The 25131-nt window shown below is 37.1% G+C and overlaps 2 protein-coding genes across 7 annotated transcripts in view; one reads left to right on the top strand and one right to left on the bottom strand.

Moving 5' to 3' along the window:
* Positions 1–10536, bottom strand: part of erich3 (glutamate-rich 3) — a 28688-nt gene extending 18152 nt beyond the window's left edge. The window contains exon 1 of the mRNA XM_028443359.1: positions 10455–10536. The gene's annotated coding sequence lies outside the window, so the exon portion shown is untranslated. The remainder of the gene's footprint in view (positions 1–10454) is intronic.
* Positions 10537–14925: 4389 nt separating this feature from the next.
* On the top strand, positions 14926–24693 carry LOC114461843 (LIM/homeobox protein Lhx8). Of its 6 annotated transcripts, XM_028444290.1 has the most exons (9): positions 14927–15081; positions 15696–15776; positions 16079–16204; positions 16399–16520; positions 17553–17773; positions 18169–18272; positions 19584–19679; positions 20759–20948; positions 24266–24693. In XM_028444290.1, the coding sequence occupies exons 1-9, from the start codon at positions 14998–15000 to the stop codon at positions 24340–24342; spliced, it is 1101 nt and encodes a 366-aa protein (XP_028300091.1). In that variant the 5' UTR covers positions 14927–14997; the 3' UTR covers positions 24343–24693. The 6 variants fall into 6 exon arrangements, with proteins under 6 accessions (XP_028300090.1, XP_028300085.1, XP_028300091.1 ...); XM_028444289.1 differs by lacking the exon at positions 15696–15776 and having other exon boundaries at positions 14926–15081; positions 20759–20797; XM_028444284.1 differs by lacking the exon at positions 15696–15776 and having other exon boundaries at positions 14926–15081.
* Positions 24694–25131: the final 438 nt, after the last annotated feature.

Raw genomic sequence — 25131 nt, 5'->3', positions numbered from 1 at the left:
AAGAAACCACTGGACAAGGCCTGCATGAAAAGGACATTTGGGCCCCTATCTTAAGTAAGCGCAGCCCACACTCAAAATAGGGGCCCACCTAGAGGCCGAGTTGTAAAAATTATTCAAGGTGTGGTCAGAAGGTGTGTTCTTGGATGATCTTTGTGTCATTGTGCCCACCTGATTCCACTGGATTAAACTTTGTCATTATTCAGGGATAACCTATTCCTGACCAAGTTAGTTGTTCAAGTTAAGTTACCATGGTGATTAACCCTGGTAAGAAGGTAACCAGCGTCGTAGTACAGGGGACACAGAATAAATCCCAGAACAGGGATAAGAGGAAATTTTCTAATTTTGCTATTTTTTTGTCATTTTGTACATATTTTTTATTTTGTTAAAAAATGTCTGTTTTTAGAGTCATTTTGTATATATTTTTTTTGGATATTGTTTATACTATGTCCTTTTATATAATTTAGTCATTTTTTTCCACATTTTGTCATCATGCCATCCTGAGTGCCTCCAGCCCCTCCTGTTGGTCCTCAGCTCATCAGCCTCACTAGTTTCACCTGCGTGTGATTACTCTCACGGTCTCACCTGTGCCTCTGCTCTTCTTCCCAGTATTTAACCCACTCTTAGGCTGCGTCTGAATAGTCCTTCCAATCTCCTTTCCTATCCACTTTTCCATAGCCCCGTGGATGACGTCACAGGGTTAAGGAAAGGTGTTAGGAGAGGAGTAAGGACAAGGAACTCACGTTTGTTTTGACAATCAGACGCACTTCCACTAGGTGACGTAATAATCTGACGGCAACGTCTGTCGTGGTCTGAATGTAAGACTTGAATGTAAATCAAAAGAAAAAAGGCTACGAGGAACAAAAGTGAAACTAAAGAATGTCACATTGAGAATGGTTGCTCACGCTCACCTTCCACTCAGAAATATGAATTATGTTGAATAAAACATAATGTGGCTAAAATATCTCTGATCCCTTTTTCTTGAACCACAGTCTGTTTTATGTCAGTTAAAATCTGATAATATGGTTTACATATAATAAGATATGGGTCTTAAATTATTTATTTAAAGTTGTTCAAGGCATATTATTGCTTTGGTAGTGAGTTTCCATAAGTGCATGTCCCTTTAAATGTTGTCGCCGCAAGGAATTGTGGGTCAGCAGCATTATCTCGTCTCATTTGGTAAAGGATGCATCAGTGTTTCCTACGCTAAAGGAGGTAAAACAAGGAAGCTTTGAGCCTCTATTCCTGAGCTTAAAGAGAACTTGGACGCTCTTTATCATGGCCACCACTTAAACACTTCCGGGGGTGAAGGAACAGTGGATAGTAAAGGAGGTAGGAGGGACTATTCGGATGCAGCCTAAGTTTGTCATCTGTGGAAGACAGCCATGTTTCCTAGTGTGTTGCTTTCAAGCGTTTACTTCAGTTTGCCTCCTCTTGTCTGATCCTGCTCTGGTTCCTGATTTATGAACCTGTCTGCTCCACACGAAAACCTCTGCCTGTGCTTGTTTGACTCCTGTGTAGAACCTCTGGTTAAAGGAACTGAACTCACTTAGGCCCACAGTATCTGCCTCCCTGTGTGACATTTTGTATGTTTAAGTAATTTTGTATATATTTTTATTTTGTTATTGTTTTTTTTGTTTAGTTTTAAAGTTAATTTTTAATTTGGGTGATGTACGGCCCGCTGCCGCAAAGGGGCTCCACCGTCGTACGGTTGGGCCGCCTCAGGCTGCACGGGTGGCCGTCACGCCACTGTTGGGCTTTCCAGTCGCATACGATCTGCCTCCGGGAGAGGGGGCCATCGCTTCGTGTATGGCTCCTCTCTCAGCAGGTACACCAGAGCGCTTGACCTCTCTCTCCCTGAGGATAGAGAGATGGAGAGCGCTTGCGGCTATGCCTTGAGTGTTACTGACAATATCGAAGGGTTACAGGCTGCAGTTTGTATCTGTCCCTCCCCGTTTCATCGGCATGATTCACTCTTGGGCCCACGGAGAGTCGGCTCGTGTGTTACAGGGAGAGATCACATCCCTGCTGCGCAGGGGAGCGATCTTAGTGGTCCCCCCACTCTGTCTCGGGTGGGGTTCTACTCCAGGTACTTTCTGGTCCCCAAACGAGGGGAGTCCGGGATCCGTTCCATCCTGGACCTACGGGCCCTGAACAAGTACCTCAGGAAATAAACCTTTAGGACGCTTGCGCATTCCTCTCGACTGCGTCTGGTGCGACAGGGCGATTGGTTCACGTCTGTCGACCTCAAAGACGCGTATTTCCATGTTTCAATATATACCCCTCACAGAAAGGACCGAAAGTTTGCTTTCTGGGGGGTGTGTTACGAGTACCGCATTCTCCCGTTCGGCCTCTCTTTGAGCCCGAAGATGCTGCGATCGCTCCGCTGAGGAGGCGGGGCATTCGCCTGGCTATGCACCTGGACGACTGGCTACTTTTGGCACAATAAGAGGCGGAGGCCAGGGTGCACACGCACATTCTGCTGAATCACCAGTCAAATCTGGGATTTGTGATGAATGCGGAAAAGAGCATGTTGTTCCCTACACAGGAAATAGTTTTCCTGGGTAATTTTTCTGGGTCTGTCGCTGAGCTCAGTGCCGTTCATCGTGCGTCTTTCACCGGAGCGTGCGAAGGCATTCGGGGCGTGTCTAAAATTGTTTCGAATGGGAAAATCTGTTCAGATTGTGTCTTCGATTACTCAGGTTGGTGGCTTCGGCCATCCTCGTGATCCGCCTTAGTCGCCTTCACATGAGGAATTTCCACCTGTGGGTGGCCTCACATGGGCTTGATCCTGTGCGTCATGGCGCACGGAGGGTTTTGGTTACACCAGAGTGCGGCGCCGGTCAGCGGCACTGGCGTGCCCCGGGTATCCTGACGGACGGGGTGCCTATGGGCATCGTTATGTCCAGGAAGGTGGTCTCCACGGAAGCCAGCCTCACGCCGGTTGCTGTCACTGGCATGCAAACTGAACCACATCCCTTTTCAGTGCCCGGTGGAAGTGATTTTGTCATTTCTGCAGGACCTGATTGTCAAAAACAAAGCCTTTTATACTATGAAAGTGTTTTTAACGGCAATTGCCCCCCTTCACGTTGGCTTTGGGGATAAGTTGGCCAGTCAGCACCAGCTGATCTGCCGGTTTATGAAGGGCGCACGTAGGCTCCTCCTCGTGTCCAGACCACTGGTACCATCGTTTAATCTGGCGGTGATTTTGGAGGGACTTAAACGTACTCCTTTTGAACCACAGGAGGAGGTTGGCCTGAAGTTAGCCTGGTTAGGTGGTGGAGGCTATTGCTTTGGCTTACTCATGTCAGGGTCTGCAGCCGCCTACAGGTCGGCGTGCACACTCGACTCGGGGTCTTGCCACATCCTGGCCTTTGTTCAGGGGAGTGTCTGTTCAGGACATCTGTGCAGCGGCGAGTTGGACCTCGCCCCTCACGTTTGTTTGCTTTTACATGCTGGACGTTTCTGCCCCGTGTGTGGCACAAGCAGTTTTACTGTCCTGATGTGATCGGACTTCTGCCATGGAGGCTGGTACTGCTCGATAAGGATGTCTGCACTGCGGGAGTTTCCATATCCCATAGTGAGACATCTCACAAAATATTATGAAATAGAACGTTTTGTGTATAACCCCGGTTCTATAAGTAATATGAGTGAGATGTCTCACCAGACTATCCTTCTTGCTCGAATGAGGAGAAGAGGTGCTTATTTTAAATGGTGCACGTCTGTCCGTGTCCTCCTTTTATAGGAGGTGGGTGACCCTCTAGCGGACGGACGCTCTTCACCTGCCAATCAGGATTGGCAGATTTAAATAAATGCTTCTGAAGAATGCAGACAAAGGTTGTATTTCATAGTGAGACATCGCACTCATATTACTCATAGAACCAGGATTATACAAATAACCTAAAGTTTCTACTATGTTACCTCACAAAGTTATAACGGATTAAAATTTAATTAATATTTGGCAAAAAATTACCAAGATTGACACTTGTTGTGATATTTGTTAACATCTTCAACATTGTTGTAGAAAACATAGTATCAAATAAAAAATGATTCTTCTGAATCTCTTGCAGACAATATTCTTTAATTAAAAAATACCTCACAAGCCTTATTAAGTAAAGTATGCATACAGCTCCTTAATTTGAATCATCGCACTGGATAGTCCAGCTCCAAACCTTGAATTCTTTTGAAGGGTTTTCAGTGGCTTGACTTTACTTCTTCAATAGCTGCGTTCATACTTTATTTAATAAGTCTTGAGAGGTATTTTTTAAATCATAGAATGTTTTTTGTAAAAGATTCAGAAGAAACATGAATTTTATTTGATACTATGTTTTCTATATAATACTGCTATAGCAATCCAACAATGTTTTAGATGTGGGATGTTAACAAATATCACAAGTGTCAATCCTGGTCATATTTTGTGATGTATTAGTTAAATTTGAAACTTTGTGAGGGAACTTAGTAGAAACTTTGTTTTAGTGACAAATTAAAGGTGTTTAAACACAGTTTCTGGTAATATATAGTAATTACAATCAAACCTGAGATATGGACTTCCCAAAAATACAAAATTATGAATTCATTATCATATTTGGCAGCGTCAAATGTGTACAAAAGGTATTATCATAGATAGCCCATTAACATGTCATAAAACAATTCAAAACATATTCATTGGAACGAGCAGAAGCCCAGCTTTAATTTGGTACCCCATTTGGGTGTTTTACTGGTACACAGATAAAAATGGATACATATATGTTCCAAGGGTACCCCTAAACTTTATGCCAAAACAAGTTCATTCCATAGCTATCATAGCCCAGTAACAAGACTTCTGTTTATTTAATTTAATTTTAACAACACACACTTAGAAGTACTTTTTACTTTCTTAACTTTTTTTTTTTTTTTTGGGGGGGGGGGGGGGGGGGGGGGGTAGCTATCTTAGCCCATGTCCTATAACAAAGGCCAGCAACCCATGGATCAAGACTCTCTGCTGTGGCGATCTGTGGCTTTGTGGGGGAAAAAAATCAGGTGTATATTTTTTCATCAAGGGGGATTCAGACTTTAACTTCGAGATGAATCTGTATTGTGTAGGACTCAAACACTGTCCATATAACATAAACCTCACTGAATTACCTTTTGGGGATTACTTTGGCCATACCCCATGAAGCAGCTTTGACTACTGTTTATACTCAAGCTAGATAAGGTGTCGTAAAATGTTCAAGAAAAGTAGGGTTCAAACCCACACATTTGGCTTTTTGTTCATAAACACAACAAGGAATAAAATGGACATTTTGTATTTTATTCAAAGATAACCTTCAACCCAGAGTCCTTTTTTCAAGAGAAATAAAGGTAAAAAAACAAGCATCGTATGCAGTTTTATCTTCATTTTAAATGTAATAAGGATTTGTGGCTCCTAATGCTTTCTTTTCTGTTGGAAACGGGTAGAAATGGCTCTTTGACTGATAAAGGTTGCCGATCTCTGGTCTATAAGGTCTGAGGAGAGCGTACAGTCCGCCCAAGTATGTTTGAGCCTTAAATTGGTGTGACCATTTGAGCACTAAAACCCATGAATGTGTGTAATGTGCCCTATTTGGGATTTTTTCAGAAAGAAGAGACTAACTTTGGATGAATAATGATGCCATAATCTCATAAATGATCATGCTTTGCAGAAACTTCATCACTGCATAAACAAATGTTTACTGCTGTGATCCTGAACTGAGGTGTGCTGTGCAGTCAGGTATAGGTTCATACTTCTACATCGACTACCTGTGTGAACAGGGAACGACGAGGCCGCAGTGCTCACAATTATCACAGCAATCAAAGCAGACATTTCAGCAGGCAGTTAACGAACAGTGCAGGTCTTAAAATAACAATTAATGCAAAAATGAGAGAGAAGTGATTAGAAATTCCTTTCAGGAAAGGCTCTTGGCTCTAAACTGGGAGGTGGTAGGGGGATCGCAAGGAGTCATGCGGTTCTTAGATGGGGGGGCGGCAGGTTTTGCAATCAGCATTAAATAGAGCAGTTTTGTGCCTGTGTGATTGTCAAGTGGGCCATTACTGGTTGATAAGAGCACTTTTTCCCTCTGTGGCTCTGATTGGGCTGAACATGCTGCCCCAATGCAATCAGGCCCCTCTTTCTCTGCACTGCCATTTTTACTGCTGTGATTTCCACCCAACCACCCCCCTTCTGCCACCCCCACCATCACCACCACCATAACCCACTTCACCCTCTCCACCCATCCCAGGTCTCCTTTTCCTCCTCTTCCTCCTTCACATTCAATGGGTGCCCATTTACAGCAAGGAGAAAAGGTCACGTTCAAACGCTTGTGTCAATTGTAAACCACCCCAATTTGGACTGATTTCAATGAAATAAATGCACAAGTTTCTGCCCCAACGACAGCAAAGGTCCTCTGGAAGAAGCTTATTAGAGTGTTCATTGCTCATTAGAATACATTTGTATATAATATGTATGTACTTGTGTTTGTGTGTATGTACTGTATATATATATCAGTTTGACAGTGCGAGATGATGTTTCTATTTTCCTATACATCACTGTGATTCAATTGGCTTTCTCTCTTGATTTTGGGTTCAATAAACACATAATACAAGGTGTTGTTTGACTCATTTTTATCTATTTAAAGCACAAGTGTCAAACTCAAGGCACGGGGGCCAAATCTGGCCCTTTAAAGAATCAAATTTGGGCCAAATCATAAATTAAAGATGACAAAAAACAATAAATGTGGTAATTGCCTAATAATTCAGTTGTAGATATATTAGTCCATCCAAATTCACAAATTCAATGAACAGTATCCACAGTATTTGCAGAGGCTAGCAGTTTTCCCATGCCCACATCACATGACTGGAGTCATTATTAATCGCATTGTCGAAAGAACTCTCCATTCTTCTAAAAGCTGGCAATTTCTCACAAATGATCCCACAAAATTCCGCTAAATTGAACAAAAATTGCTCACAAAATCAAGGAATTGGTCATAGAAAGTGCCTTACAGTATATCAGTTAGAAAGTGCAACTATAGGCACAATAATGTTGAATTTGCTCTTCTCCCCCATGCACCCTAAATTTGCAGCCCACTTCAGATAAAACTGTTCCATATTTGGCCCCTGGACAAACTTGAGCTTGACACCCCTGTATGGTTTAAAGTTGGACTACATATGAACACCAATTTTCCAAGAAAAGAACTGCAGAGCAAGCATGTTTCATAAGGTATTTGAAAAAGAAAGTGCTAGAAGTGCTTGATTTGCTGCCACCGATTTTAGAAAGAGATAATGCAGATACAGCATGAAGTTAAGTGTAGTTCAGCATCTTAGGGGGCAAATCCTAACCTAAAGATGGGATAAATGAAAGTATTTGTGTTATTAGAAGGTGCACATCCAAAGGATGGATCTTCTAGATCAGTGATGGTACTTTTATTAACATGGGGCCACAGAAATATTATTGTTTGCTCTGTCAACATTTATGTCAGTGTTTTGAATAACCAATTCGAACATTAATACAGGAATACAGGGTTTGTGTGATTTTGTTTTTCAGTAATGTTTTGTTTTGTTTTTTGTGTATTTTTGTTGTTGTTTTATAAATATCTCAGTTATTTACTTATAGCCATCTTGTTTGTTTTTGAAGTATTTTTTTTGTATTTTTGTTGTCCTTTCTGTTTAATTTTGTATGTTTTTTGGAGTAATTTTGTGTGTTTGCAGGTATTTGTGCATTTTTCTGTCATTTTGTGTATTCTTTTTTTACATTTTTACTTTTTATTTTGTAATATGGAACAAAATATGTAACAAACAGGGTCTTGGGTTGTACAAAAAAGGCACAAGAACAAATACAAAGATAAAATAAACACAGGTTAGCATACTACAGTTTTTGGCACAGATATTGTTCAATGTCTTTGTTTGTGGCAATTCCATTTTTTCCAGTATTCGTCTCCTTTATTCTTTTGAAACCTCAGTGTAAAGTCATTTTCTCCATGCTGCAGATGCAGTTTATGATGTTTATGAGAAGTGAAGAAAAAAAACAGCTTCATGTCCAAGATCTCTGTGATCAAGTCTTCAACTTCTCTCAAGAAGGTTTCCAGGTAGGGCTGCACGATTTTGACAAAAAATCTAATTGCGATTTTTCTGACAAATATTGCGATTGCCGATTTCGATTCGATTTACGATTTAAAAAAAATATTTTATACATTTAAATGCATATGCGTTTTCTTTTTTTTGTTTTTTCCCAAATTCTGTTTTCCACATCAATTTTTTAAAGTTCAGTTCTTTTTTTTTAGAAATATTAATCATTTTTTTCAGAAAAAAAATCGTTTTTTAACTCCTGTAAGGAAACAAAATACTAATACATAAAAAAAAAAAAAAACCATAATTAAACAAAAATGTATGTTAAAAATAAAGTAAGATACAATTAAAAGGAAGATTTAAGTTGTAGTGAGGAAAAAAATAAAAAATACTAATAAAAAAGAAAACTATAATTAAAAAAAAAAGGTATGTCAAAAATAAAAATGTCATTTAAAATAATAAGTTATAGGGATGTAACGATTCACTCAACTCCCGATACGATTCGTTTCACGATACTGGGTTCACGATACGATTCTCTCACGATTTATTTTACAAAATGGGACTGTAGAAAAATGATGACTGAAAAATATTCCTTTATTTTTGGGGGGAAAAAACTATAAAAAACTATACTGTTTTCCTTTTACTTTTCATTGTCAAAAGAATCCCTTGATAAACTATTCAAAACAATGCAATTTAATTAAAAATTAATCTTGAATGAAATAAATAATACAAATGAAGAACAAGCCTATTAATTAAAATTCTGGTTCTATAGTAAACACATAATAGTTCTTTTTAAAAGTGCAACTGAAAATGTATTTTGTGCCTTAACAATTGGACTTCAAAAAAAAACAAAAAAAAACAAAACAGTCATTTGACTGTAATTAGGTCAGATATTTTTTGTTTGGACCAGCAGAAAGTGCTGGTAACCCAGTGGTCAGTTGGCATACAGATATTTTGCAGTGAAGAAGAGATGCTATGCTAGCAGACAGAGCTAATAAAAAAACGTGACTTTTACAGATATTCACGTAATATTGCAGATATTTTTTGGTGCTAAAGGGGTAAGGAATCATTTATGAACATGTTTAAAAGTAGAAGGCGGCCAGAAAGAAAGTATTAACAGATTCCGCCCGCCACCAACACTTCTGGATAGCGCCCTCTGCTGGTTAAAAAAGTACTGCGATTCAATTTTCACAGCATCGATGTGAATCGTGATACCTATGAATCGATTTTTAACTGCCTTGCGATTAATTGTTACATCCCTAGTAAGATACAATTAAAAGGAAGATATAAGTTGCACCGACATTAATTATTCTGACTGCTCCTTTTAATCATTCATGTCATTTAATATATATCACTCAAATGATGAAGACAGAAGAAAAAAACCTCCAGCATCTGAAGTTACGTTATCGCAGTAGTGAAAGCCTAAATATCGATGCGATTAAGTTTAATTGATGGTTTGGATCCAATTTTCTTCTGAAAGGGCTATATTTGCTTCTTTTTTCCCAGTGTTGTTTAATATAGTCATTTGAGTTCTTGTTCATTTAAATCAGGCACTTGTAGAGTTGATCAATTATACCTTTAAGGTTTTTTAAACATAGGCATTCACAAATATTTGTATAATGTTTGAATATCCGGCTGCACTTGTGGCTTTCATTTCTTTGATTAAAAAAATAAATAAATAAATTACGGATTTGCAAATAACAATAATTCCTCAAAACTAATGACGTTTCTGTTATGGGTCCCAAGGATGAAGGACCACAATAACAAATATAAAAAGTACCTGTATAATGCAGTTGAAACAGAGTCGTCGGGACATGATCTGTGTTCAAAACTGTCCAGATTACTTCTCATTTAATGACATACATCCTCACAATCACATAACCACGATGTACATATTTCCTTAGTCCAGTTTCATCATTTTACACACCTTTTGCTAATTAATCAACTCTTATCAACAATAAATATACAAATCAGTTTTAACCAATAAACATTACTATTTATATAAATAACCCTATCTGTAAATACAGAGCATATGTTTGAGGATAACCTACTTATGTGCATGCATTTGGGCATGTAATAAACCTTTGCCTCTCTAAAGGATTAATGTTTGTGATCTGTGTTATCATTAATGTTGACAAAACAGAACTGCAAGACATATTGTGTAAATGTTGACTAGGTAAAACAGACGTCTATTCTGAACCAAAATGGCGGCTGCTGACGACCTTTGCCTGTCTTGATTGAGCCAAAATGGCGGCTGCCGGCCGAACTTTTACAACCGCTCGTGTCTTCAAAACTACACCTAGCTCGGCTAAACATGTTCTAAGCTTTACCTAACACATCTAGTGGTAACAACGTTCACTTATAGCCAACATTCTACAGTGCTTGGAACTTTTACTGACCTGTATAATGCAGGTGAAACAGAGGAGTCAGGACACAGTATGCTCAAAGCTCTCCAGTGAGACGGGTTAAAGCGCCGCCCCTTTACCTGTCCCTAGAGCAACTAGGATCCGCACAGAAGTTCCTACTCCTCATTACTTTAATGAAATTATAGTAAAAGCACCCAAATATTCACAATATAAAAACTATAAATAAATAAAATATATCAAAGCTATTTGTGATACTTCAGCTCTTACACATAAATTGTGGCTGATCTATTTTTGGGAGTGCCACATTTCTATTATTATTATTATTATTATTATTATTATTATTATTATTATTATTATTATTATTATTATTATTATTATTATTATTATTATTATCCCACAAATAAAAGTATTTCCTCTCTTAGCCTATTGTTTGTATTTATGGTCCTGTAATGCTGGAGGGAACTGTGGGTGGAAGGAACGCAGGCCAACTCAACAATCTAATTTCACCATGGAGCTGAAATCTCTTGACGTCCGCTGACCACGTTTTCAAAGCCACAGTGATTCTATAGCTGATACACATTTTGTGTATTTTTGAAATACATTTGTGCATTAACTTTGGGGGGCCACACAAAATCACATTGAAGGCAACATGTGCCCATATCTGATGTAACCAATCTACATATTAGTATTGTCATTTTTGTATATTTTTGAGAGTTTTTGATAATTTTATGTGGTTTTAGTGTCATTTTGTGTATTTTTGGTATACACTAAGTATATGTTTCACTCATTTTGTGAGTGTTTTTGTCTTTCTGTGTAATTTTGTGCTAGTGTGTATTTGTATGTCATTTTGAGTCTTTTTGGAGTCTTTTTCTTTGGAGTGCGTTTACTTTTAGGGGCCTGACAAGGTTAGCGCGAGGGCCGTATGTGGCATTATCTATATAATATTTAAGCCTGTGCCTGTTCTATATTCATCCAGGCTGTAAAATCAACCTGTGATGCTGCTGTGATTCTGATCCTTTCAATGTGAGCGACAGCTTCTACTGCAGTAGCATCCTAGGGTTACAACAAGCAGAGAAACAAGCCGTCCGTTGACAGATGAGGGCTTGTTTGTGTCTGGTCCACATCGTGCAGATCACTCTAAGAAGTCAGCCATGCAATCAGAAAATAAAAGAATCCAACTGCCACACGCACAGATTTACATCTTCACAACATCTGCTCACCTGAGCCTGTCTGCTCTGTCATCCATCAGTTCCTCAGGACTTATATTCATGGTTCTCTATAGTGCTAATGCACCTAAAATATCACATTTATGTCTTTATTTCTTCTACTTTTGTCTCAAACTAAAGAGTTTATTGTGTTTACTCATCCTCTGATTCTTCTGCTTCTGGTGTGTCTGTGCGGTCTCTTGGTCCTTTCTGCAGTATTTGACTTCTGTTATCTGATAAAGAGCATTCATCTGCACAGGGTGGAACGGGATACATTTGGATGGAGGCACGCTATCCTCTTTATCCCTCTGCGATGGGGAGATACGGGTCTAGGTTCATACTGATGCAGGTTGGACTGGAATGTCTCCCTTGTCAGAGGGAAGACTAACAATTACACATGACATAATAGATCAAACAGAGGCTACATTCTCCTTTAACACTGTGACTATACGTACTGTGTGTAACTGTGTAAGAGATTCACAAGAATGTTTAGCATGTGTTGCTAATTGGTTTGACAGCAGGCATCGTTTTGATGACAGCGTGCAGGTCATGGTATAGCACAAAAGCTTTAATGCTATAGGGTTAGGTTTGCATAACTTAATGAGAGATGCATTGACCCATTTTTAAATCCTCATATTTTTTGATTAAGTGTAATGAAATAAAAAAAAAAGAAGAAAAAAAGAAATGATTGTTCTTGCTGTGAACTAAATGTCATATTATAATTTACAAACAGGAAAGTTTTCCATTAATTAATGAATATGGAACATTTACGCGACTCATCATGCAAAAGATTCAGTGAACAACTTTATTGATACATATTTTTTAAAAAGAGCATAATGAAAACAATTGTTTTCATTTGATATGAGTGTTTGATTGTGATTCTCTGTGTTCTATGGAGGGAATCTCATTTGCATCCTGAGTACATTAGATTATATTAAAGATAAATAGATGAGCTTCATACAGTCTTGTACTAAGTCTATCTATGTTTTTTTTTGTCACATTTTACCGTTGATTTAAAGTGATGTTGCTGGCAATCCTACAATTTAATGCTAACCTGAACACTTGCAGATTAGAGATTATATGAGAGTTGGTTCTGTTTCTTTTCATTTCAAAGTAGCCTATTAGCAAATGTATTTATTTATGTTTTCCGTTTCCTAATGTAACACCTAATGTAAACATGTCATTATTAAGACTGCTGAATGTATTTTGTGTTTGAATAATTGTAATTATGTTCAAATGAATGAATACATCAGGAAATAGAGAGCCACTGTGTAAGTTTGAAGAAGTGGGACAGGGGAAGTTATATTCTAATCTGTATTATTATTACATTAGTTACAACTATACAGTACGTAACACACATTTACACTGTACAAGTTTAAATAACCCAAGAAGTCTAAGTTTATATTTGGGCTGAAGCAACAAAGCCCTTGTTTTTATTTTTATGTTTGACCTTATTCAGGCTGAAAGCCAACTGATCTCAAATGAACTTATAGGTGGTGTTTATCTCAGCTTGTAAAACTGATCTCACATCAGCTGCTAAGTGTGAGTTTAAATGTAATTATTATGAATTGTACTTGTCAAGAATTACGTTGACTTGCTGAGCGAGAAAAGCTTCTCTGGGTTTTTGCAATGAGCTTGTGCTTTTGGAACAGCAATGCCAAATGAATCCATGTAAGAATCATATGTGTTTATTCTCAGCTCAATCCTTTCTCCACAGCAAGGAAATGAAACTTTGGTAAAGAAAAAACTAAAAAAAAAAAACCATTTGAATATTTTGTCCTTTGCACTGTTGTTGAAGGATATTTTTCTATGTGATTTGCGTTTGTAACCATTTTTTAATGTATAAGGTGAAGAAAACAGAGAATAACAAAAATGATCTTAATCTATATTTGTCCCTTTGAACTTAAAAGCCGAGCAAATTGTAATCAAATGTTTTTGGAGACTTTCATAAATTCAGTTCTAAAGTCTAAAATTATTAGAAATTCAATTCAAAAACCTAAAATTAATTAAAAAAAAAATATTAATGCTGAAATCAAAAATGTATTAAAAATAATACATTTTAAATGCAATTGAATTCACTAATAGGATTTTTTTATATATATTTCATTTGATAAATAATTTATTCTGATTACATTTTATACCTATAGATTTGTGAATTTATTGATATATGTATTTATTTTTTATTTATTTATTTTGGTGTTTTTGTGTTCAACATTATTATTCCCCCAGAAAAACTGGTGAAACTTCAACTGCTTTTTACCTCATTCCTTTGGCCATTTTGTACCTTCCTTTGCATTTTTGCCCCTTTTCAAAACTTTTTTCAGACTGTAGCGACTGTTTGCCAATAAATGTCATTTTTCCCTATATTTTTTGTCAATTTTTTAGGCTTTTATCCAATTTTTGTCTTTAATTTTTTGTTGGCCACTTTTCATCCCAATTAGCTATAACTTTTGCCCAATAAATACCACTTTTTTCCACATTTTGCCCTTTTTCACTATTGCTTGCCACATTTTGCCCATTAAAGCTACCTTTTCCTTTACATACCACCTGGTTCATTTTTATTTGCCCATTTTTTTTGTACCACTCGTTACTCCTTTTGGGGCGTTTTCGTCACTTTTCAATCTTTAATTTCTTGCCACGTTTTCGCTTCTTTTGGACCATTTTTGGCCACCTGCTACCATGTCTGCACCCACTCGCTCGTCAAAATAAATAAATAAATAAATAAATAAATAAATACAAATAAAAATAAAAAATAATAATAAATAAATAAATGAATAAATAAAAAAAAAATAAAAAAAAAAAATAAAAAAAAAAAAATAAAAAAAAAAAAATAAAATAAAAATAAAAATAAAAATAAAAATAATAAAAAATAAATAAATAAATAAATAAATAAATAAATAAATAAATAAATAAATAAATAAAATAAAATAAAATAAAATAAAATAAAATAAAATAAAATAAATTCTACACTACACCGGACCGGTGCCCGGGATCGACAGATGGCCAGTGCACCCCTTGTATTTTACTGATATATCTATTTATTTATTTATTTGATTTGTTGTTGTTGTTGTTGTTGTTGTTGTTGTTGTTGTTGTTGTTGTTGTTGTTGTTGTTGTTGTTGTTGTTGTTGTTGTTGTTTCTTACCTCAACCAAATTAGGGAACAAAAAGACCATTGAAGATGCTGTAAATGTGGACACCATGTGATTGCTAGAGATTCAGTGGTTTTCCAAAGGGAGGTGCTACCTCAGTGATGGTCCGCCCTCTGCGCACAGATGTGGGCTGAATGACTCCTGCAGTGATCCTGTAGAGAACAGAATCCACACCTCAACTTTTACTTTGGAGACTTCGCTGCGGTCTTGAACACACTGACATGCGCTGGAAAAGTGAGATCAAAGTGGAGTGTTGCCTGGTTTCCGCCGATGAGGACGGGTCTGTGTCTGTGTCTGAGGATGAGGTGAGGCCGAGCTGCACCTGAACGCGTCTGGAAATATCAGAGGAAAAGCTTTTTTTTTTTTTTTGTTTTTTTTTAACCTGCACATTTACAATAGGCTTCAGTCCAGCTTTGACACGCTGACAGCTCAGTATTTTCACAATTTGAAGAAATGTCAAAGAAAATGACTCCTTCCTGAATCGTGCAATTAAAACTCAAGTAGTTAATGAGACCTCTTCACCTTTTGGTTGCCCCTGGTAGACGTTTGTGGAGAGCTCAGCCTTTTAATTGCTGTTATTAAATAAATCAATTCTCCTTTTTACTACACAGCCGGCGCTGGGTTTCTGATTGACGTGTGAAATTGGTGTGTTGGTGGGTTTAACCAGAGTACGATGTGCGTAAAGCCCCCCAAGTGTTGAACAACGAATCCAGAGCTGGAAAACATAATGCACATAGGATAAGTATTAGTTCAAGGGCTGGCTGTTTTTCTAAGTAATGACTATCCCTCTCTTTTAAATGCCATTTTGGTAATCGCTGGCGTTGTCATGGTGAAAAAGTCAACGGCATGACATTTATGGGAAAGAGCAGGGGGGCATTAAAGGCAGCTGCCGCCGCTTTACGCACCGTTTTACGCACAGGCTCCAGACATGTGCGAGGACTACAAGGGAGACCAGGAGCTGCTGGGCGGATGCCCTGCAGGGGACATCGGGGATATTATGGTACGGGGCTGTGGGACAACGGGATTTAATCTCCGAAAAGTCATCAACTCATGCATTTCTATGTATTTATTTTGACGTCATTGCTTGTTGCAGGAGGATATGGCACGTTTGATCAAAAACTTTTCCCCATCACTTTTATGGAACTTATTATGAATGTATGGGAGGCGTAAAGTTTGGTCTTGTGTTACCTGTTGTGGCGTATATAGGCTACAATGTGCCCCATAAATGCTAAGCTGCAGGTTGGGTTTTGGATGCATTCCCGTGCGTAATTTTCTAACCGCAAGCAGGTCTGATCTCTGCAGGGCGCGCCGGTGGATGTTTTGGATGAGGACTCGACGTCTCTGCAGGCGATGGCATCTGCACCATTGCTGGGAAGGACTGTATGTGCGAGCTGCAACGAAGACATAGTGGATAAATATTTATTAAAGGTAAACCCTGCCGACTTCATCCTGCAATGCTGTTTAATATGCGGACTAAATTATTCATTGTTTTGTGCATGTTTTTTTTAATTTTATTTATTTATTTTATTTTTATTTTCTATTTTTGCTGCATTAGAGGTTCTTTTTGTGTTTTTCCTTGAGGGACTATATAGTGGCTTTAACTTCGGGTGTCTGTGCTTCAGGTGAACGACCTGTGCTGGCATGTGCGCTGTCTGTCCTGCAGCGTGTGCCAGACCTCACTTGGCAGCCACACGAGCTGCTACATCAAAGAGAAGGAGGTGTTCTGTAAACTTGACTACTTTAGGTACGGGCTCCAGCTTTTTATTTATCACTGATAATTAGTTTACTCACTTTGTGACATATTATGAGCAACTGGAATAAATGAAGAGTGGTTTAAAAGAAAAATAAAAACAATAAAAACATATTTCTTTATTGAAATGATATCAATGACATGTAAAATATTAGAAAAAACGAAACATGTTGGAAAAACTGAAAATTTTATTAGATTTATGTCACATGTTTAACTTGCAAGCAAAGCGTAAACATGTAAAGTAGGGGAAAATATTTTAATAGATTAGGTTAGATTTTTTTATTTTTTATTAATTTCATGGGAAAGCTCCCTCTGGGAAATTAAATATAATGATTTGATATAATATATACAATATTATTTTGTTATCTCTTGATTGTTTATAGCCATGTGTGTTTTTATTTTATTAATTCACATTTTATTTTATAGTATTTTATTTTTCAATGGTGACCTTGAGAGGTTTTTGAAAGGCACCTGCGAAATAAAATGTATTATTATAATAATAATAATAATAATAATAATAATAATTATTATTATTATTATTATTATTATTATTATTATTATTATTATTATTATTATTATTATTATTATGTATTTGCACAATAGGCCTAGCTTATCAACCATCCATAAAGGCTGTAATGTGTATCATCGAGGGCCTGTTTTAGCCGCAGGCTGCATATTTACAGTTACAACATCATCACATTTTATTCACGGTAACTGTATTTTAATTTAAAATCCTCGTTCAAATTTGTCAACCATGATTAATATTATGGTCTAATCACACCATGAGATTTTTAATAGAAAAAATACTCTTCCGACCCAACAGGACGCACTAATCCATGTGCACTAGAACTTCATTTTACCTTGGTGACTTTATAGGACATCTCCAGATGATGATTATTATTATTATTATTATTATTATTATTATTATTATTATTATTATTATTATTATTATTATTATTATTATTAATAATAATATTTTTTTCTCCCATTATAAAAGCTCTGTGTCTGTGTTGTGATGCCCTGCAGGAGGTTCGGCAGCTGGTGCGCCTGCTGCGGTCGGAACATCCACTCCACAGACTGGGTCCGCAGGGCCAAAGGCAGCGTGTACCACCTGGCCTGCTTCGCCTGCTTCTCCTGTAAGAGGCAGCTCTCCACCGGGGAGGAGTTCGCTCTGGTGGAGGGGAAGGTGCTCTGCAGGGTTCACTACGACTGCATGCTGGACAACCTCAAACGGGCCGTGGAGAAAGGTGATACAGGCCTCACCAACGCGCTAATGATAACTGATTCATATTTGGAATGAATCAATCATTTTTTAAACATAAGAGTGCGTAAAAGTCTAACTTATTTGAACGCATTATGTTTCTGCTTGCCTTTGAAAATAATATATTTGATATACATATGGGACATTATGCACTATATATGTGTGTGTGTGTGTTTATAGGCCTAACAAGCTGTTATATTTCTGTTGAACATGGCTCTATTATTTTGTCTGTGCGGCCCATGCGGTGTCACACATTCCTCTCTGCAAACGTTAAATAGCATTGTTTCTATTATGCCAAAGATTCTGAAGAACAATGGCTGTAATGTTCAGGTTATTCTGTGTTTTTTATTTAGTCTGAGTTTGATGATGATGTTCTCCTAGGGAGCAGTGTGAACATGGAGGGCGCAGTGCCCACCGAGCAGGAGATCAACCAGCCGAAGCCCTCAAAGAGAGCCCGGACCAGCTTCACCGCAGAGCAGCTGCAGGTCGGTCAATGTCTGCGTCATGACTTTTATCTATACCCTTGTTTCTGTAGCACTGTGAGATGACTAAATTATTATTATTATTATTATTATTATTATTATTGTTATTGTTATTATTATTATTATTATTATTATTGTTATTATTATTGTTATTGTTATTGTTATTATTATTATTATTATTATTATTATTATTGTTATTGTTATTATTATTATTATTATTATTATTATTATTTCTTCTCACGATGGACGATGCATTTAACCTGGTCAGCAATTAATTAGTGATGAAAATAAAAATCAGCATATTAATAGCACAATGACGATGTATTTATTTAACAATAATAAATATATTTTTGTGTTTTGGGGAAAGTTCAAAGAAAATATGTTTTTATGCTTTATGTACAAATATTTATTTATTTATTTATTTATTTATTTAGTGGTCAAAAATTTAGAAATGTAAATGACCTAAAAAAATGATTAATATGTTAAAAAAAAAAATTTAAAAAAAAACAACTTTTAACTATCCATCCATCCATTTTCAGACCTGATTGATCCTGTTTTTCAGGGTCCCGGGTCAACTATTAACTAGAATATTGAAAATAAGCCCAAATTTTGATGAATAATTGTATTTTCCAAAGCCTATATTTGGATGGAAAATCAAGGAGAAAAAACAAAACAAATCAAAAACAAAAACTAAAAAAACCAAACTCTATTTAACCTATAATATTTAACCATAATAACCACCAAAAACATCAAATTTTAATCACAAGTTTAATCATTAGGAGTCTAAAAACAACAAAATTAAAAATGTTGACGAAGAAATGTAAACCGTTATGATAAATATTTACACAAACAGATTTTTCATCAACTTTTATTCAAATTCTTGTGTTCTAAACAAAATAATTTTGAACAATAATAGGGCTTTTAAAAATCACGTATTGCAGAATTGACATTTAGATATTGATATTTAGGTGTCGATATTTTTGCCTGTCAAAAATTGCCCATGCTTTAAAAGAAGATCATCATCATAGTTTGCTATTTTAATGTAACAACAAATATCTATATCCAGTTTACTTAATAAAGTGTTTCCCATTAGGGTTTTTGGTATTCCGAATGTTTTAATTTGAATAAAAATGTCCTTAAAAACCTGCCAAACACTGCCTTTATATGTTTATCGCTATTGGCCATGTAAGGGTTACCACACAAATGAGAAGTTATGAACTCAGGATTATGGCAAAATTGTATAGATTAGTAAAAAAAAAAAAAAACATTTTACTCACATTGTTTTTCTGTGCGTGTGTGTGTGCGTGTGTGTAGGTGATGCAGGCTCAGTTTGCTCAGGACAACAACCCAGATGCTCAGACGCTGCAGAAGCTGGCAGAGCAGACGGGCCTCAGTAGGAGAGTGATTCAGGTCAGAAAAACACAGACTGAACACAATGACATGATGCAAAGAGACAGAATGGACTTCAAACCTTTTCCATTATTGTCATTTTCAAAAGTTAATGTCAAGCGCTCAGAAAGATGGGTAATCGGGACAAACACATGAAACAGTTTAGTGTGACAACATTTTTTATCACAATTCTGCTGATTGCTGCAAGAAATACAGTATATCAGACATGAGCAACTGGTGGCCCTTTGTCTGATTTTGCGTGGCCCCCAAGGTAAATGTAAAAAGACTCCATATACGCACAAAATGACAACAAAAAGATGCTAAATTACTCCAAAAACACACAGTACAAAAATATATGCAACGACCCCAAAATGCACAAACAAAAACAAAAACACACCACACAACAAACAGAATACAATAATAAAAATACACAAAATGAGACACCGATATACAAAATAACAACAAAAATATGCACAACGATACGCGCAAAATGACTCCGAAAACAAACAAACGAAAAGAAAAATACACAAAAATGCGTCTTAAAACACACAAAACACCAAGAAAAATGCACAAAATCAAGTCAGTATGACAACAAAAATGCCCAAAATGACCAATAAACACACAAAACGACTCAGAAAAGGCAGGGGAAAAAAATCACCAAAAACACACAAAAATCCTTTGTTCTTTTCTGTATTAATGCTCAAATTGGTCATTATTCTAAATGCTGACATAAATGTTGATAATTGTGGCCCTCAGATCTTTTTTGTGTCTCTGCAGTATAGGATGTATTCCCCAACTTTAGAATAGTAAAAAGACACATTCTGTCTTCTTGATTTTTATATTTCTTGTCTAATAGGTCAGACTAAAGCAATGTTTCTCAATAAAACACATTTGGACATTGACCACCAAACAAACTTAAAACCTTTGCTCATAGTGAAGCCAATCAGAGGGGAAATCCAACATGAGCTCCTGTTAGAATATGGTGAATAAATGAGAATTGTTGAGAAAACAACCAGACTTACGGTTCCTGTTTCAGTGTACCGTATCTCTCTTGGTTTCACTCACAATTCCTTCATCATGTCCTTATCATTTATCATCAGGTTTGGTTCCAGAACTGTCGAGCTCGCCACAAGAAGCACGTGAGTCCCAACCACACGTCCAGCACACCCATGACCTCGCTGCAGCCCACCCGCATGTCACAGCCCACGCCAACGCCTGAGGAGCTGCAGTACATGGCCTACGGAGGCCCGGAAGGGTCCATGCTCTCTGCTTTGCACTCCTACTTAGACAGTGAGCACCAAACTGTATTCTAACAGTCATTGAAAATGCACACAACTGGTTTTTACACAGGTTTACCGCAGGAAGACCCATTAGAAATGAACAGGGTTTACAGTTTGAACTCAAGAATAACTGATTCTTTATTGAACTTTGTTGTTACACACACAAATATCCACAACAGTGCTCCCAAGCTATGAGGCCTAACCAAAAGATAGTTTAAGGCTCAGTTGGTGAAGTTAGTTCCCATCAGTTTAATAATTGATGGTCTAAATTAAAATGCTATTAGATAGAAGTGCTGCTAAGAATGCTGAGATGTCAAAGATTTGACTCATAGGATGTAACTATAACACATATTGTAAAAAGAATACATTCATTTATTGTTAGTTTCTTGTTCTTTATCAGTTGTTTATAAGAACAGTGTTCTCAAACCTTTCAGCCCGCGACCCCCAAAATAAAGATGCCAGAGAACGGGGATCCCCTGACGGTGGTTGAACACAGACATGTTGGGGTAATGTAATTTAAAAAACTAGGAACAATTAGTTTAAAGTGGCTAATAACGGGTACGACAAATAGTGAATGTGGTTAAATTGGCATAAATAAGCATATGGTGGAGGTTAAAAGAATGGGTAAACATATGCGACGTTAGGTGGGAAAAGTGGTGGAAAGGGTTTATAGGTGCTGAAAATGTCATGAAAGTGGAAAAAATGTGCAGAAAAAGCATTTGAATTTGATAGTGACAGAAATGGGAATAACGTAGCAAAAATGCATTATGAGTGGCAAAAATATGGTAAGAAAAAGTAATCAAAATAGGTTAAAATATAGCAAGTTTGGTATAGTTACATAAAAATTGTAAAATATAAGCAAAAATGGGCTCAAATTGTTAAAAAAAAATATTTTAAGTTTCTTGAAGGCATGGCAACCCCCTCCCAGTGTCTCACAAACCCAAGGTTGAGAACCCCTGGTTTAGAATATAGTGATGTTAAGTTTGAGTCCTGGGAAGTCACTATATTTATTTATTTTTTAAATCAAGAGCTAAAAAACATTGGGAATTAAATGAAGTACACAACAAAGTGTAAGTTAGTTGAAAGGGTGATTAGCAATGTCAGCTCACAGCTACAATGTTGAGGGTTTGTACCATCATACACAAGCTGACAGACAGATACGCAGACCTTTTTTATTGGAGGATTAAGTTAACATTATCTACCTATTAATTTATTCGCCTCTCGCTGCATCAGTTTAAACATAAAGAAAGGTAAAGCTAATTGTACAGCTAATTGTACAGCGTACATCAGACATGGGGAACTGGTGGTACAGGGGCCACATGCGGCCCTCAGTCTAATTTTGTGCCGTCCTCAAAGGTTAACAGACAAAATGTTTCCAAAAATGCACAAAATTAACCAAAAATACACAAGATGACTACAAAAATACACAAAAAACAACATTAAAAAGCTCTTTTCAAGCACTCAAAAAGGTAATCGGGACAAACCCATTACTGTAGAAAAGTTGAGAGTTGTTATCACAATTCTGCTGATTGCTGCAAGAAATAGAGTATATTAGACATGAGCAACTGGTGGGCAGGGGACAATAGTGGCCCTTAGTCTGATTTTGTGTGGCCCCCAAGGTAAATACAACAAATTACTCCAAAATGACAACAATCTGACAAAATGACTCCAAAAACACACATTACAACTACAAAAATACACAAAATCATAGAGAAATATATGTAACAACTCCAAAAATGCATAAACAAAAACAAAAACACGTACTTAAAGGCTCCAAAAACTAAAACAAAACAGGATACAGCAATAAACACAAAAAACGACAACAAAATGACAACAAAATGACAAAAAAAATATTCAAAAATATACATAACAATACAAATGTGCAAAATGACTCCAAAAACAAACAACACCAAGAAAAATATACAAAATCGAGTCAGTATGACATCAAAAATGCCCAAAACTTGTGAAACAGACAAGATCATTACAAAAATACACAAAAATAACATTATACAAAATGAGAGAAAATTCTTAAATTACACCAAAAACACACAAAACGACAACAAAAATATACAAAATAAATGTTTAAATGCTGACGTGAATTCTTGTAACGAGACCCTCGAATCAGACCATAACATTTTTTTGGCCCCCACCATGAAAACAGTTACCCATCCCTGGTGTACAATATCAGACAATTTGTAATTTGTATGCTGATCACTTCTTTAATGATTAGTGTTGTAAAATGGAATATTTAGAGACTGAAATTGTTCCAAACTGAAAAAAGAGACTGTCTTGTGTTTCTGATTGTAACATTGCTTGAATTTATTCCCTTAATTGTCAAAGTATTTGTTTTCCTACTTTTGAAATAATCAAAGCATTTCTACTACAATAACAACAAACCAACACTTTGCTACTTGAGAAACAGTGATGTACTTTACTTTAAAGCTGCAATATGTAGAATCGTGAGGCGTTCCACACTCCACCCTCGCCTCCTGAAAAACTCACCGATCTTCTTGGAAACGCTTGCGTGCACGCGGACAACTGTGGAACTCTTTGTGACTGTTTTCTCCATAGAGACTAGTAAACACATGTAGGGACTTTATCTGGTGTTATTAGAGAGTTTCATGATGTTTTAGAGACATGAACTGAAAGCATGTATCACTCTCTGCTGTGAGGACAGTAGAGGCTCAGAGCAGCCGCTCCTCTGGCTCCTGATCCCAGCTGATCAGAGCAGACACACTCCACACTGCAAATGAAATGTGTATATTCTCTAAGGTTTCTTATAGTTTTAATAATTATTCTGTCAGACAGCACACGGACTGAAAGCGGATCGCTCGCTGTCCGCCGCTAACTCAGTCAGAGGAACCTCCACAGACTCTGTTCCTCCTGAACATGTTTGTGCCTTTATTCTGTTGCTTCTCCACCTCGGTCTTCCTTTTTCCTCTTGATTTGCCGTGTAACCGCTGTGTTAAAGGCCACGTTAAGGAGTTTGAATGTAAAGCCATTGGACTGTCCCTACTCTCAGATTGGGAACGCGCATCGACTTATGCCGAGCAGCTCAAGCAGCCGATAGCAATGCTTAAAACAGCTCATGGGAACGCCCTGTTGGTAGAAAGATCTCTGATTGGCTGAAGTCCAGCGTCGCACTCCTGTATTTCTAAAGCTCATTTACAGGACCAGGAGAAGGAGCAGAGACTCACTGTCCACTGAGAACACTTTGGATTACAATATTCAATATAATATGATTATGGATTTTCGACCAAATAAAACAAAAACAAAATTACATATTGCAGCTTTAAAACTAACTATGCTTCTTGTGTGTATCCACAGTTCACTCTCCTCCCTCCATGTTTCAACCTCTGCTGCCAGCCCACACCATGACCTCCCTGCCTGTGTCTCACGCCTGATCTATGCCCCCCACGCCCCCGTTCACACACAAATCAGTTTCTACTCATGAAGTGTCCACAACTCCACATCTTTTATTCATATCTCAGTTACACAAACCTATTACACTCCTGATTGTGCAGTGATGTGTGCAAGTGGCCAGCCTTCAGTGTACCAGTACCTCATTGGATTGTGACACAAGACATACTAGATTCATGTTTGTGTAGTTGGTAAACTGTGTTCCTTTAAAGCCATCAACCCCATCACAGCTGCCACGCAAGAAGATGAACTTGAATTTGTTTGTATGTTGTTGTTGCTATTTAATTTATTGTTTGTGATGTCTCTTTGGAGAATAAATGTCTAATTTAACACATCTGGAGGAGGAATTTATGAGTAACTTAACACACAGGAATACATTAAAATAGGAAAAAAAAAGAATCTATCACAATTAAACAGGAGCCGTACGAGTTTGTGGCATCACAGACTCAACCTTTAAACCTGTGTCGACTTGTAGGCTGTGGTTGACCAAAGGAATTCAATTTCCAGACAAAGGAGGGAAGAGGACACATTAAAAAAAAAAAACAGTTTTTACTTTTCTAATCTGATCACAGGTGTGCACACTGGGTAAGAAAAAGGTCAAACTTCAGTTATTTGTAGAAAAAAAAAAGGAAAACTCAGCTGTTTCTACAGAAGGAGAAGATGGACTTCTCTTAAACAATGAAAATGCTTTGTGTCCTGCTGATTTCTCCTGCTTGTATATCTATCAAATGTGTTTTGCTACTGGAGTATCATGTCGTGGCATGTCGTGAGTC

The sequence above is a fragment of the Gouania willdenowi genome, chromosome 4, assembly GCF_900634775.1.
Source record: "Gouania willdenowi chromosome 4, fGouWil2.1, whole genome shotgun sequence".
NCBI lineage: Eukaryota > Metazoa > Chordata > Actinopteri > Blenniiformes > Gobiesocidae > Gouania > Gouania willdenowi.
The sequence above is the reverse complement of the archived record's forward strand: the minus strand, read 5'-3'. Positions and strand labels throughout refer to the sequence as shown.